The sequence below is a fragment of the Ascaphus truei genome, chromosome 23 (genome assembly GCF_040206685.1).
Source record: "Ascaphus truei isolate aAscTru1 chromosome 23, aAscTru1.hap1, whole genome shotgun sequence".
NCBI lineage: Eukaryota > Metazoa > Chordata > Amphibia > Anura > Ascaphidae > Ascaphus > Ascaphus truei.
The window spans coordinates 4,256,469-4,269,984 of record NC_134505.1 but is presented as its reverse complement, the minus strand read 5'-3'; the positions used below and the strand labels follow the sequence as shown (position 1 = coordinate 4,269,984).

Here is a 13,516-nt window from a genome sequence, read left to right as displayed (position 1 = left end):
TAAAGGTGCTGGGTTGGGATTGGAGGCCAGAGGCGCACTTACTAAACGTTGGATTGCATATACAGAACGCGGTGCTGGTCTGCAGGAAAGGATGCTGCAAATAATGGCCAACATAGAAACGCCGACTGTTACAGAATATTAAAGCGTTCCCACATAATGTCAGGTCCTTAACAGAGGGCTTGAATTTAAATAAGAGACCACACGTTTATTGGCATAGATCCTCATTTGATGTCCTCCATGAGTAAGTAGCAATGGCTGTGATGGTGCAGAGTAAATGAGTTCTTCAGTATAAGGCGATACACTTTTAATTTTTTTTAACATTTTATTTGGACTAAGAATATTGGCGTCTCGCGTCCTACATCAGAACTGCTTTACCTGAACTCTCAATCTCGTCTTACATCTATGGTGGGTCCAAATAAAGGTATAGCCTTATGCTGAAGTACCCAACTTGATATCCCATAGGCAGGGTTTGTGTGCCCTCCTGGGCCTATCCTGTGCCCCCTCACCCATCTCCTGTGCCATTTTATGGCCAGGGAGAGCATGCATCTTGGTGTGAAATACCCTATAACTTTCTCTCCATAACCCCCCAAATAATGCTACCTGCATCAATGTGTTGGCATGATTCTCCTATATACTTTGCTATGGGTATGCAAGTATCTGAGGTATGTATACCTTTCCTTGTGGTGTACATAGTCTCCCGAATATCTGATGCTTTGTAAATCTGTAAGGACAATATTTATCCCCCTCCGACTCTGCTTCAAAAGAGCAATTCATGTGAATGATCCATTTTAACATGGTATTAAGGCAAGGGGTCTCTGGGGCTGAAGCCCCTATTAATTTCTGATGTGGGGACCCCCTTCTTCCTGACATAGACCTCCTGAAGGGGGTGCTGGTATCTGGACAAGTTTAAAGGTCACCCGGGCTAATAAAAAGCCAAACCTGACGTCTCGGCTTCCTGTGGGGCGTGGGAGTTTTGACACGTCACCGCTGCGTGACTCATGCTAAATGAGGGGCTACTAGCGCCCCTAAAGTATCTCTGCAGGCTGAAATTAATGGGGTTCTGCACCGGAGACCCCCTGCTTCAATCACTTTACAAAAATTGACGGTCTCGTTGGTCTGAGAACTTGTGTTTTAAAGCGGATTTGTAATCTGACATTGCAATCTGCTTCTGTATTTGGGGGATAATAGCAGCATTTTATCATCAACTTGTCCCCATGGGTGGTGTAATGTGGGAACATGTCACGCTGATGTCTGTCCTAATGTCCCCTGACCCAATTTTGAGTTTACTGCACTCCTCAGTTCCCAGGTGCTTGTCTCTGTTACTTCTGACCGTCTCTCTCTCTCCTTCTTCTCTTGCAGGTGGGAAGATTCCCCTGGCCTGGACGTGGATTTCTCATAAATGTTTCTTGTTTTGTCTGTTGGGGCAGATTTTTTTGCCCCTGTCTCACTACCTCAGTCCTGAACTTGCCTCCCGGAGGGGCCTTTTCCTTTGTGAGTCCCCCGGTGATGGGGGGTAAGCGCAGGACTGGGGCAGCGACGCTTGTTACGGCTGCTCTGTGAAGAACCTTTGGGTCACTGTCTCCATACGTTGGACCTGCTGATGGAGAGGAGGTCCCTGCAGACGTGGTGAGTTCCTGTCTGCTGAAGGAGGAAGAAGCAGCGATGCTCCCAGAAGATTGGCCTGGTCCATAGTTACCTAAATAAATGGTGCTTCTCCATGCATGTCGCCTGTCTGCTTATTAAGGGGAGAGGGGGGGTGGAAAGCGGGGCTGCTGGGGTCTCTGCTTCTTCCTTCTCTGCAGTTAGAGGGGGGGGGTAAGAAGTTTCTGCACATGTTGAGGTCACTATTCACACCATTGCAAGCAATGATTGCATTTGCAAGCATTGTTACACTGTTGCTTAAACTTGTACAGGCATAGCCCAGTTTAAGGACACAAAGTATGTATTTTCATAGCCCCATACACAAACTATCGGGAGTATGGACACTTAGTAGTCTGCCCTACAGACTACTACTACAGCAGTGGTGCTCCCATTGGTGAGGAGAATCAGTGCAAGCTGCCATTTGCCTGTCAGCATGCCCTGAACAGCAATACATCTCCCTACCTGTGCTGAAGCAGAGAAGCACTACACTCCTCTCCCCCCCCCTGCCCCCACACTGTACATTTTTGCTTTACATACTGTACATGCTCTGGACCCATTAACATAGGCAATGTGGGGTATGCCTGTGTTGTTTCACTTTGAACCATTGAACATTAAACCAGAGGCTGCTATTTCCATTGTAATCTGTAGTATCCATAGTGCTCAGGATTTTAGCAGTGACTAAGTGTGGTGCCAACTGGATTAAAGATGGCACATGATTGTGTGTTATGGGGGCACACACGGAGGCTGGGAAGTGGTACTGTATCATGGGCTTAGTCAGCAAAGTGTGGCCGGTTCTGTTGTGTGCCACTGCCGATGGTGTTCACCAATGTCACCACGAGTGGCAGCTACTGCGAGTCATCCGTGGGTCTTCAACTACTGTGTTGAGGATACTCGATCACTACAAAGCTAGTCGCTGATTAAATCCCTATGTAAGGAGAGTAGATCACACACTGGCTCATGGAAGATTGTTCCTGTCAGTCTTGGCAGTTGACATCAAATGTTCTAGAGTCTGACGCCTCAATGAATCCCTGTCTGGTATAACCAGGAGTGGGTCAGATCCTGGATTGCTCACCCTAAGTAAGTGTTGGGTCCAATTTGTATGGGAAGGAATACTGCCCCACAAAATGGGGGAGGGAAAGAAATGTAGGTTGTCTGAATGATTTGATGTTTATATGGCAGGAGTGCCCAGCCAACATATAAAAGCTAAATTTAGGGGGAACAGGGTGAGGCGGTCAATGGTTTCAGGGAGATGATAGTCAATTTTGCAGGTCGGGATGGAGGGGGTGCCTCAAATACAGAGAGGCTTTTATTATGCAGCTTTGGGGGGGGGGGGGGGCAGAGATTTCAAGATTAAGGGGTCATCTAAAGAAGATGTTAGTGGCAGGGAGATCTTGTTGTAGTCTCTGACGGTAAAAATAAGTGATGCGCTGATAATCACCAGGCCTGTGCAATCTGCTGATAATCACCAGGCCTGTACAATCTGCTAATAATCACCAGGCCTGTGAAATCCGCTGATAATCACCAGGCCTGTGCAATCTGCTGATAATCACCAGGCCTGTACAATCTGCTAATAATCACCAGGCCTGTGCAATCCGCTGATAATCACCAGGCCCGCACAATCTGCTGATAATCACCAGGCCTGTACAATCTGCTGATAATCACCAGGCCCGTACAATCCGCTGATAATCACCAGGCCTGTACAATCCGCTGATAATCACCAGGCCTGTACAATCCGCTGATAATCACCAGGCCTGTACAATCCGCTGATAATCACCAGGCCTGTACAATCCGCTGATAATCACCAGGCCTGTACAATCCGCTGATAATCACCAGGCCTGTACAATCTGCTGATAATCACCAGGCCTGTACAATCTGCTGATAATCACCAGGCCTGTACAATCTGCTGATAATCACCAGGCCTGTACAATCTGCTGATAATCACCAGGCCTGTACAATCCGCTGATAATCACCAGGCCTGTGCAATCCGCTGATAATCACCAGGCCCGTACAATCTGCTGATAATCACCAGGCCCGTGCAATCTGCTGATAATCACCAGGCCTGTACAATCTGCTGATAATCACCAGGCCTGTGCAATCCGCTGATAATCACCAGGCCTGTACAATCTGCTGATAATCACCAGGCCTGTACAATCCTCCATGGGTTTTTTTTTTTTTTTTTTTTTTAAAAGCAGCTAAAGCCCCAGTTCTCACGGACCCCCTCCCTAAATCACAGAGCCTGGCATTATACCGGATAGGGATGGTTCTTCTGGGCCGGTTCCATGCTCTGCCATCTCCCCGCCTCTTCATGTGACAGATCTGCAGCGCATATGTTCCCTAGTAGTATTTGTGCTGGTCTTAGGGGTGGAAGAGAGACTCGTCTGCCAGTCCTATTACCCCCTTCTCTGCTAGAGGGGCCTGTAACCTCTCGCTCCCCACTCATTGATTGGCTGGATATTATGCCCCTTCCTGTTACCAATGAGTTAATGTTTTGTACGTCTCCCTCAGGGAGGGCGAGGGGGCAAAGCGCTTTACTCCTTTGGGTAAGAGGGTCTCCCGCACAGTACCACTGCTTTATTCCACTGGCCAATCCTGGGCTTATTCTGCTTCATTGGCATGAGGATCCGTTCCCAGTGGGTGTCCGGTATACAGAGGAATAGAGATTACCAGTAATAAGCAGGGAGCGTGTAGTATGCTGTGAGGCCAGAGTCCCCATGTTAGGGCCATTCACACGCGTGTGCAGGGGGCAGGTGGTCTCAGTATGTGGGATCAGGGTCAGAGGTCAGACCATAATGACCAACATCTGCAAACCCGTTTACGGGAGATTGGGCAGGAAAATACGGGACGTCCCCTCAGCTTCCATACACCTGCCCCGGGATAAAGGGGAAAACTCATCAAATCAGGGGGTACACAGAAATCGTGGGGTCCGGGACAAATATAGGAGGCAGGGCCCCTCCCCCACGGCACAATGGGGAGGGGAGGCATGGACATAGGAGGATAGGTGTGGGGAGGGAGTGTAGAGGGGTAATGGATCTGGGGGAGAGAATAAGGGGATAATAGGGGGGCTATTATAAAGAGGTAATGGTGGAGTGGTATAAGGGGTTAATGAATGCTGGTAAATGGATAGGGCCTGTGAGGGAGGGGTGCCGCAGAAGGAGGGTTTGCGCTTTAAGGGGCGGTGGTCAGCAGAGGTGCGGGGCATACACTGTAGAAGTCCCGTACCCCCCCTGGTGGCGACCCTGTATAAACGTGTCATGTAATTCTTAAGAGTCTCCCCCCATAAGGCATGCAATATAGTCCTCGCGCATGCGCTACCGTGTGTTCGCGGGCATAAATTATAATTGCCGGGTATGAGCCTGCAGTTGCTATACTTCAGGTGCGCGCGGCGGCGGCGGCGGCAGACCAGGGAAAATACAATAAAATTGTATTTGCCCGCTGCAGCCACGGCGCGAACCAATCACATCGCGGCCTAACGCTGTGACATCAGAGCCGCGCCCCCTAACCACGCGTGTCACCGCTTGCACCCTAGCAACTAAACGCGTAGCAGCGTGGGCTATATTACACGCCTAACTCGGGAGAGGGGACATTTATTGTACACATTATTGTGGTCGCAGTGACTCGGAGTAACAATGTGTTCTGATTAAACCCAGATAGGGGAGCGGTGTGAAGGGGAACCGCAGTGACGGGCCTCAGGGTGCCGGCTGTGGGACAGCGCCTCCGGATTCCCTGCAGGTCAGGCTGAGTCCCCGCTGACGCGTGGCGCGTATACCTTTTTGCATGTGAATCTTCATGCCCATGCGCAGGCGGGCGGGGCGCGCGCTCTCCCAAGCTTGGTGCTTGGGCAGACAAGGGAGTTTGACTTTGGAGCGCAGTGAAGGGTCACATGACCATTCTTCGGCCAATGGGGAGAGAGAGGCAGTGTAGGCTGAGCTGAGGGAGGGGGAGAATGGAGGGACACGCACACGCAGCACGATCCAGCCAATTACACGCCCCCCTCCCTTAATAGCCACGCCCCCTCGCCCCTGCTCTAAAATTATTGCAGGACAGCAAACGCTCATGCTTGAAGAGCTGGTGACGTCACCGCTCTCAAGCACGAGCGCGGCCAGCGGGGACTCAGCCTAAGGCTGGGGCCATGTACCGCAGACCGCGCCTTAAGGCAGTGTTCGCGTCCGTGCGCGCGTTGTGCCAGAAATCACTTCAAACTGATTTCTTGGCGCGACAGGCCGGTCACGTGAGCGGTTCGCCCAATGAGGACGAACCAGCTCCGTGACGTCACTGGCACGGACGGGGACGCGTACCATGGCCATAAAAAGGTGATGTCACGGCCGTTCGCGCCTCCGCACGGGCGAAGGCGCTATGGACCTGGCCTAAGGCTGGGAAGTGACCCGCATGAAGCGGGTGCTTTCCCTGGCCACAGTGAACGGACCGAGTGGTGGGCGCGTCACGGAGCTGGTTCCTCCTCATTGGGCGAACCGCTCACGTGACCGGCCTGTCGCGCCAAGAAATCAGATTTAAACTGATTTCTTCCGCACGCACGGATGCGATCACTGCCTTAAGGCAATCTGATCGCTCAGCGCGCTGACGCCTCCGCACGGTCTGCGTCACCATGGCCCCAGCCTGAGGAGGTGACTGGGGGCTCCCCCCCTATAGAGACAATGTGAACGCACGTAACTGGCGTGTGTAATGCCCATATTTATCCTACAGACAAAGTGCCCCTGTGTCTGAGGGAACCTTGTGTGGCTACCCTTGCTAAGGACTAATAGTACAGCGTTAACTGTGTGGGCTCACACAGGGTTATTCCCCCTCCCCATCATGATACGGGGTGACATGCAGAAAGGATAGCCCCTTCCCAGAAGGTGTTGTGACCATTGATATCACCATGGGGGGGGGGGGATGGGAGTTTATATATAGCACTCCCCAGTGTTCTAGAATCAAGAATTCTTGGAGGAGTAACAGTTGGAGGAGCCTCACTGTTAGTAATGTAGATGTTTCAGTTTATAGTAAGGATGTCCTGTCTCCTTTATTGTTTTCAGTTAAGGTACAGTACGTGCCCTTTACAGATAGAGCCCATAGTAATGACCAATGATTGTTCTCTGACCAGAAGAGGAGCCGGCGAGGGGCTCAGCAGGGAGTTCTCCGAATAGAAACTCTAGAGCACAGTTGGACTGCAGAGTGCCTGGTGAACCCCCGGTCCAATGGGTATGGACGAGGTAAACAGCGCACATACTGATCCCTGAAGATAGAGTACTCCCACTGACAGGTCCTCAAGAAGCTCCTGATCTGATAAGTATAGAGGAAGGATTAAAGGGAAACCGATCCACGAGAATAGTGTGAGTGACCCAACCAGGGTCCACCGTACACATGGGCATTGAGGAAGCTATAGCAGAGATTGATAGTGTTAGATAGGCAAAGGACACACGTATAAGTACCTCCCCAGCATCTGAGCGAGAGCTACCAAGGGGGGATGGATCCTAAAGACGTCTAAGGGCTGTTATATAGTGGCCGTGTGCACGGCACTTATAATTGGCTGAGGTTAGTCAGCCCTTCTATACAAGGGCCCGCGCGGGCTCGGCAGTGAGCGCGCAGCCGGCCGACAGCGGGGGAGAGAATGATTTCGCGGCACTACCGGCGCTGAAATGTATGTATATATATATATATATATATATATGTGTGTGTGAGTGAGTGTGTGTGTGTGTGTGTGTGTGTGTGTGTGTGTGTGTGTGTGTGTGTGTGTGTGTGTGTGTGTGTGTGTGTGTGTGTGTGTGTGTCTGCACAATGTTAATAAATATTTAATTTAAAAAAAATAATAATAATAATAAACACACACACACACACACACATACACACACACTACCTCACTCGCGCACAGTATACACACAAAACGTGTGAGGCACGCGCGCGCCCGCACACAGTATGTAACAGCCCTAAGTTTCTCCCGCACAGAGTGACCACATTGCTTGACACCAGTGAATGTCTTTGAGGCGTCTGCCCCGGTTTGTTGTTTTGCAGTTGGTGAAAGTGTCCCACCCAGCTAGCGTCCGTAGCTATGGAAGTGCAGAAGCGTTACAGCTTCCCACAGGTGAAGCCTATGTCCTATTGGTGTTATCCAAGTTGTAGCCCTGAGATCTAATCGGAGCGGCACCTGTTGTCTCCGAAAAAAAGTTCCTGAGAGAGGCACGAATGATCTCGCATCGGGATAGTGATCCCACAGTTCGTGATAGCGAGGGTAACCTAAGAAGGGGCCCAAGTGATACAGAGAGTTGCGGACGTTGGTGCATGTCATTGTAACATCTGTATATCTACTCCTAGCCTGCACTGATACCAGCACCCTGAGAAGGTATGAAACACGGAGCACAGCCATGTAAATAGTCTATCTGATGTAACCTCCTTAACAGTCGGACAAGGTTAGTTACTCTTGTTTCCGTCGTTTCCCTCATCTCATGCATTTTATTCCTAGGGGGGCAGATGTTCGGCCAAATTCCTCCTGATGGAATCTTCCACTTGAATGGGCCCAGACAGGTGAGGTCCTGCAGCTCCTAAACTACTCCCCTTCCCTCTCTCGGATAAGGCCCGAGTCCTGGGCCTGGGAAAGCTGTGTGCGGCCTGTACTCACACAATAGGAAAGGTGCTAAGTTATTGCTGCTATAACACTATGTACTGTACAGTTACACGCCATCAACATGCATGTGATCGGGGCAGGACACAGGCAGTGGGACACAGGCCCCACATATTATACACACATTGGGTTTTCCACCTTATAGGACCTGCCCTATAATAATGTATTGTGGGTTTGTGGGGTCACAGCCGACTTAGCGACGCTGTGGCAGTAAATATACCAGCCATGTGGGGGGGGGGCGGATATGTGAGATATATACTAACACACGTCTATAGCATTTATCACCCCGCAGTCACACGTTTAATACACGTTTGGAATTGTTACATTGAAAAAGGCAAGGCATGTAAGGACGGGGAACCCCAGACCCAACTCTATTGGTGCTGGAAGAGGGGCCTTCCCAGAAATTGGGTGGGGGGGGTTGAGTTAGAGGAGGGGGCAATTGAGTGATAGAGTGTGAGGGGCAGAATGGGTCAGTAAGAAAAAGGGGGGGGGGGTGTTTTGAACTGTTAGCTTTAAATGTATGAAACGCTTTAAGTCCCACTGGTAGAAAAGCACTAAAGTTATATTTTAATAATAACATTGTATACAAACACATTGATGGGATATAAGAGTCCTCCTGTAATGCATTGGGAGTTAGGTAATATGTAATGGCAATAATGTACAGAAATCAGCATAATGTTATGCTCTTGTGCACATCAGTATGAAAAGTATCCGCTGGGGAGGGGTTAAGTTGTGTGACTTGTACTAATTGTCTTATTTTCTTTCTCTCCCGAGTAGGGGGCGGCCGGGGGTCTCACTGTTCCCCTTTTTGTTAATCTCCAGTCAGTGCCAGTCCAAGCTCTAAGTGAGGAGGATTAATGCCCCGAGTGTGGCATTGAGGCCTCCTCACTTAGCGTTGGACTGGCACTGACCTGCCTCAGGGGGCCCTGACCCCTCCACTTTCCTTTCAAAAATAAAAATCTATACCTAACCCCCAAATTCCTTTCACTACATAAAATTTCCACTCTTCCTAACCCCTCTATTAGATAAATAATTACTCCTATATGTTAAATGGGAGGGGGGGGGGTATCCCTTTGCCTCCTTCTCTCACTATACCTGCCCCACAATTAGGTCCTCCATGGAGATCCTGGATACACCATGACCTGCTGCTCTGTCTCATGAGCCACCAGCAGCTCACATAAGGGAACCATTTCTGGGGATTCCTATAAAGTGTGTCCCTGCTTCTTATCACTAAAATAGTGGGGGGATTAGAACCCACAAACCCATCAGCCATCATAAGCAGCGTTCACCCCTCTGAGCCGCCTGGGAACATGGTCACATGCTCTGTGTCTATAACACATGGCTCCTCGGGGAGAGGACAATGTGAGGGGTGGGGGGGGGTCTTGTTCTCCTAGTTTGTGATGATCAGGTTTAGTTTAGTTAGTTACAGGGTGTACGGGATCTGGCCTAACGTGCGATTTGGGATTCCTTTATACTCACTAACAAAATATGTAAATAAGTGCAGCAAAGCATCATGGGGCATTGTTTCTTCTCACCATGAGTTAAAAGGGGGGTAAAAAAATATACAGCAACAAAATTGACACACTGTGAGTGCTCATTACCCAGAATTCCCAGCTGCAGTGGAAGCACCCTATGCTAAAAGATAATAGGGCAGGGCGGCAGATCTGTGAGAGACAACGCTCACAGTGTGTCGTCTTTTATTTGCTGATTGGTTGAGGGTTTTGTGTCTGATTAAAAACAATACTGTGAGGGGCCGGACTGAGGTACTGGGGAAGAATAGGGAGAGACATTTAATCATGCTGCATGCTGGGAGTCTCTCTCCCACAACCCATCAGCCATTTCCCATCATAAGCAGCGTTCACACCTCTGAGCAGCCCGGGAATACAAGTCCCACCTTCTCTGGCACCTTAGGAGTTTTGTGAGGACATTATCACACATTCCTAGTTTGTGATGATAATGAACCAGTCTGAATAGCAAACACGGTGTATGTGACGCCTAACGTGCTCAAACTGCTTTGTGCTATTGGGTTCCTATATACTCACTAACCAAATTTATGCAAATGAGTGCAGGGAAGCACCATGGGGCATTGCTTCTTCTCACCCTGAGCTAGAAGGGGGTACAGCAAAAGGTGGCAAGACACACACAAAAAAAACAAAAGTGTTCATTTGCATGTCATTGCCCAGAATTCCTGGCTCCAGTGGAAGCACTGTATTGGAAGAGATAATGGGGAAGAGCAGGGTTGCAGACCTGTGTGAGGTGAATGTGCTCACAACAAGGGTTTTGTGTCTGGTTAAAAACAATACTGTGGGGGGCCTGGCTGAGGTACTGGTGAAGAATAGAGAGAGAGAGACATTGCATCATGCTGCATGCTGGGAGTCTCTCTCCCTCAGTGAGACAGGGACTGTCTGTCAGTGGGCTCCAGAAAATGAGGTTGAAGGCAGAAGTGCTGGAGATGAGTTTGGCGCCCGTGCAGGTTCCCTCCTGATATAAGAGAGTTTGGCGCCCGTGCTGGTACCCTCCTGATATTAGGGAGTTTGGCGCCCGTGCAGGTTCCCTCCTGATATAAGGGACTTTGGCGCCTGTGCTAATTCCCTCCTGATATAAGGGAGTTTGGCGCCAGTGCTGGTTCCCTCCTGATATAAGGGAGTTTGGCGCCCGTGCAGGTTCCCTCCTGATATAAGGGACTTTGTCGCCTGTGCTGATTCCCTCCTGATATAAGGGAGTTTGGCGCCAGTGCTGGTTACCTCCTGATATAAGGGAGTTTGGCGCCCGTGCTGGTTCCCTCCTGATATAAGGGAGTTTGGCGCCCGTGCTGGTTCCCTCCTGATAATATTGAGTTTGGCGCCCGTGCAGGTTCCCTCCTGATATTAGGGAGTTTGGCGCCCGTGCTGGTTCCCTCCTGATATTAGGGAGTTTGGCGCCCGTGCTGGTTCCCTCCTGATATTAGGGAGTTTGGCACCCGTGCTGGTTCCCTCCTGATATTAGGGAGTTTGGCGCCCGTGCTGGTTCCCTCCTGATATAAGGGAGATTGGCACCCGTGCTGGTTCCCTCCTGATATAAGGGAGATTGGCGCCCGTGCTGGTTCCCTCCTGATATAAGGGAGTTTGGCGCCCGTGCTGGTTCCCTCCTGATATTAGGAGACCTGTCCATCTGGGTTTTATAAATCAACGGCTTTCAGGATAGTGATTTTTTTTTTTTCTCCTCACGAGAGGGTACACCCTCTCGCTCATCGGATCCCAGTCCACTTCAGTGAATAGGGAGCTTGCCCTTGGACTGTCCAACCGAAGTCAGACCCGCCCTCAGTGCCCAGTTTCCCTGGAGGTTTCAGCCCGAAAGCCTAGGTCTCCAGGGACATTGATGCCTTCCTCCGTTAGGATTCAGGACATCCGTCTCTTCCTCCCTCTGGCCCGAGGCCCGCAAGGGAGTTCACATCATATCCCCTCTTTCGAGGGTTGTGCGGGTGCACCCCAGCCCCGAAGGGCTGGTTGTTCGAATGCCATCCCCCCTTAGCCCGAAGGCTCAGGGTTTCTGTGGTCCGGGGCCTGGACACCACCTCTCAACGAGCTAGAGGGCCAAATGCTTGCCACAGACTTTTCCTACTGGAGCCCATGTAGGATAGTACTGCATTTGGTCATAGCTGTGCAGGTCGAGAGGAGCACTCATCTCGCCTTGATCTTAGCCAAAAGGCCGAGAAGCGATCGTGATATTGGTCAAATACTTTGACACCCGGTGCTCATTCATCCCAATAACGGAACAACCCCTCCCTAGCTTTGTATGGCTTTCTCCCGTCTCCTTTCAGCTTGTGGTGAGGACACGCAATGAACCACAGCGCTTCCCTCATTTACATATTGGGAATAAATTAAAGACATTACACCCATTGCTGTTCCCGTGTGAGGTAGGGTTAGAGCCGGTGCTGATCCAGTAACCCAGTTCTGCGGTTCCACGTGCCGCCAGCCTCATGGTACATGTGCATCCTAATGCCGGGGGATGAGGTTGGATCGTCGCTGGTGATATAGAAATGACACCGGTCCTGATCCGAGGACGGCTGCTCTGTGTATTACACCTCACACAGCTTTGCTTTAATACACAGACCCGGGGTCTGCTTGTGTCACACGGCAGAACCGTGTGAATACGTTTCACGCCGAACGTGAGGGAGATCCGGGCGGCTTGCATTCAACGCTCATTTGCACGTCATTACCCAGAATCCCTGGCTGCAGAGGAAGCAGTGTATGCGAAGAGATAAAGGGGAAGGGCAGGGTTGCAGAACTGACACGTTGGATTTTTTTTATTTACTTTTCAAATCGTATTACCTCCGTAGTAAGAGGGCAACAGATCCTAAAAGCTACAACTTTGACTGTGTTTGACAGGATCTGATGGAGGTTCGGGGCCGGCAGGAAGAGCGGCTTCTTATCTGCCGCCATTTTCTATGTTCGTATGCCATGCTCCAGTAAATGAGAACACAATATCGCGCCGCTTTCCCCCCTCACTATCACACCGTGTTCCCCCCTCACTATCACACCGTGTTCCCCCCCTCACTATCGCGCCGCTTTCCCCCCCTCACTATCACGCCGTGTTCCCCCCTCACTATCACACCGTGTTCCCCCCTCACTATCACGCCGTGTTCCCCCCTCACTATCACACCGTGTTCCCCCCCTCACTATCGCGCCGCTTTCCCCCCCTCACTATCACACCGTGTTCCCCCCTCACTATCACGCCGTGTTCCCCCCTCACTATCACACCGTGTTTCCCCCCTCACTATCACACCGTGTTCCCCCCCCTCACTATCACACCGTGTTCCCCCCCCTCACTATCACACCGCGTTCCCCCCCCTCACTATCACACCGCGTTCCCCCCCCTCACTATCACGCCGTGTTCCCCCCCTCACTATCATGCCGTGTTCCCCCCCCCACTATCACGCCGTATTCCCCCCCTCACTATCACATGTGTTCCCCCCTCACTATCACACCGTGTTCCCCCCTCACTATCACACCGTGCTCCCCCCTCACTATCACACCGCGTTCCCCCCTCACTATCACGCCGCGTTCCCCCCTCACTATCACACCGTGTTCTCCCCTCACTATCACACCGCGTTCCCCCCCTCACTATCACACCGTGTTCCCCCCTCACTATCACGCCGTGTTCCCCCCCTCACTATCACGCCGTGTTCCCCCCCTCACTATCACGCCGTGTTCCCCCCCTCACTATCACGCCGTGTTCCCCCCCTCACTATCACACCGCGTTCCCCCCTCACTATCACGCCGC

At 51.0% G+C, this 13,516-nt stretch overlaps 1 protein-coding gene across 1 annotated transcript in view; it reads right to left on the bottom strand.

Moving 5' to 3' along the window:
- The window catches only part of LOC142473220 (insulin-like growth factor-binding protein 4), a 21,176-nt gene extending 8,501 nt beyond the window's left edge, over window positions 1-12,675 (bottom strand). Inside the window, exons 1-2 of the mRNA XM_075580421.1 lie at window positions 12,565-12,675; window positions 43-178 (exon numbers count right to left, since the gene is read on the bottom strand). Of these exons, the coding sequence (XP_075436536.1) occupies window positions 43-178; window positions 12,565-12,675 (247 nt within the window). The remainder of the gene's footprint in view (window positions 1-42; window positions 179-12,564) is intronic.
- Window positions 12,676-13,516: the final 841 nt, after the last annotated feature.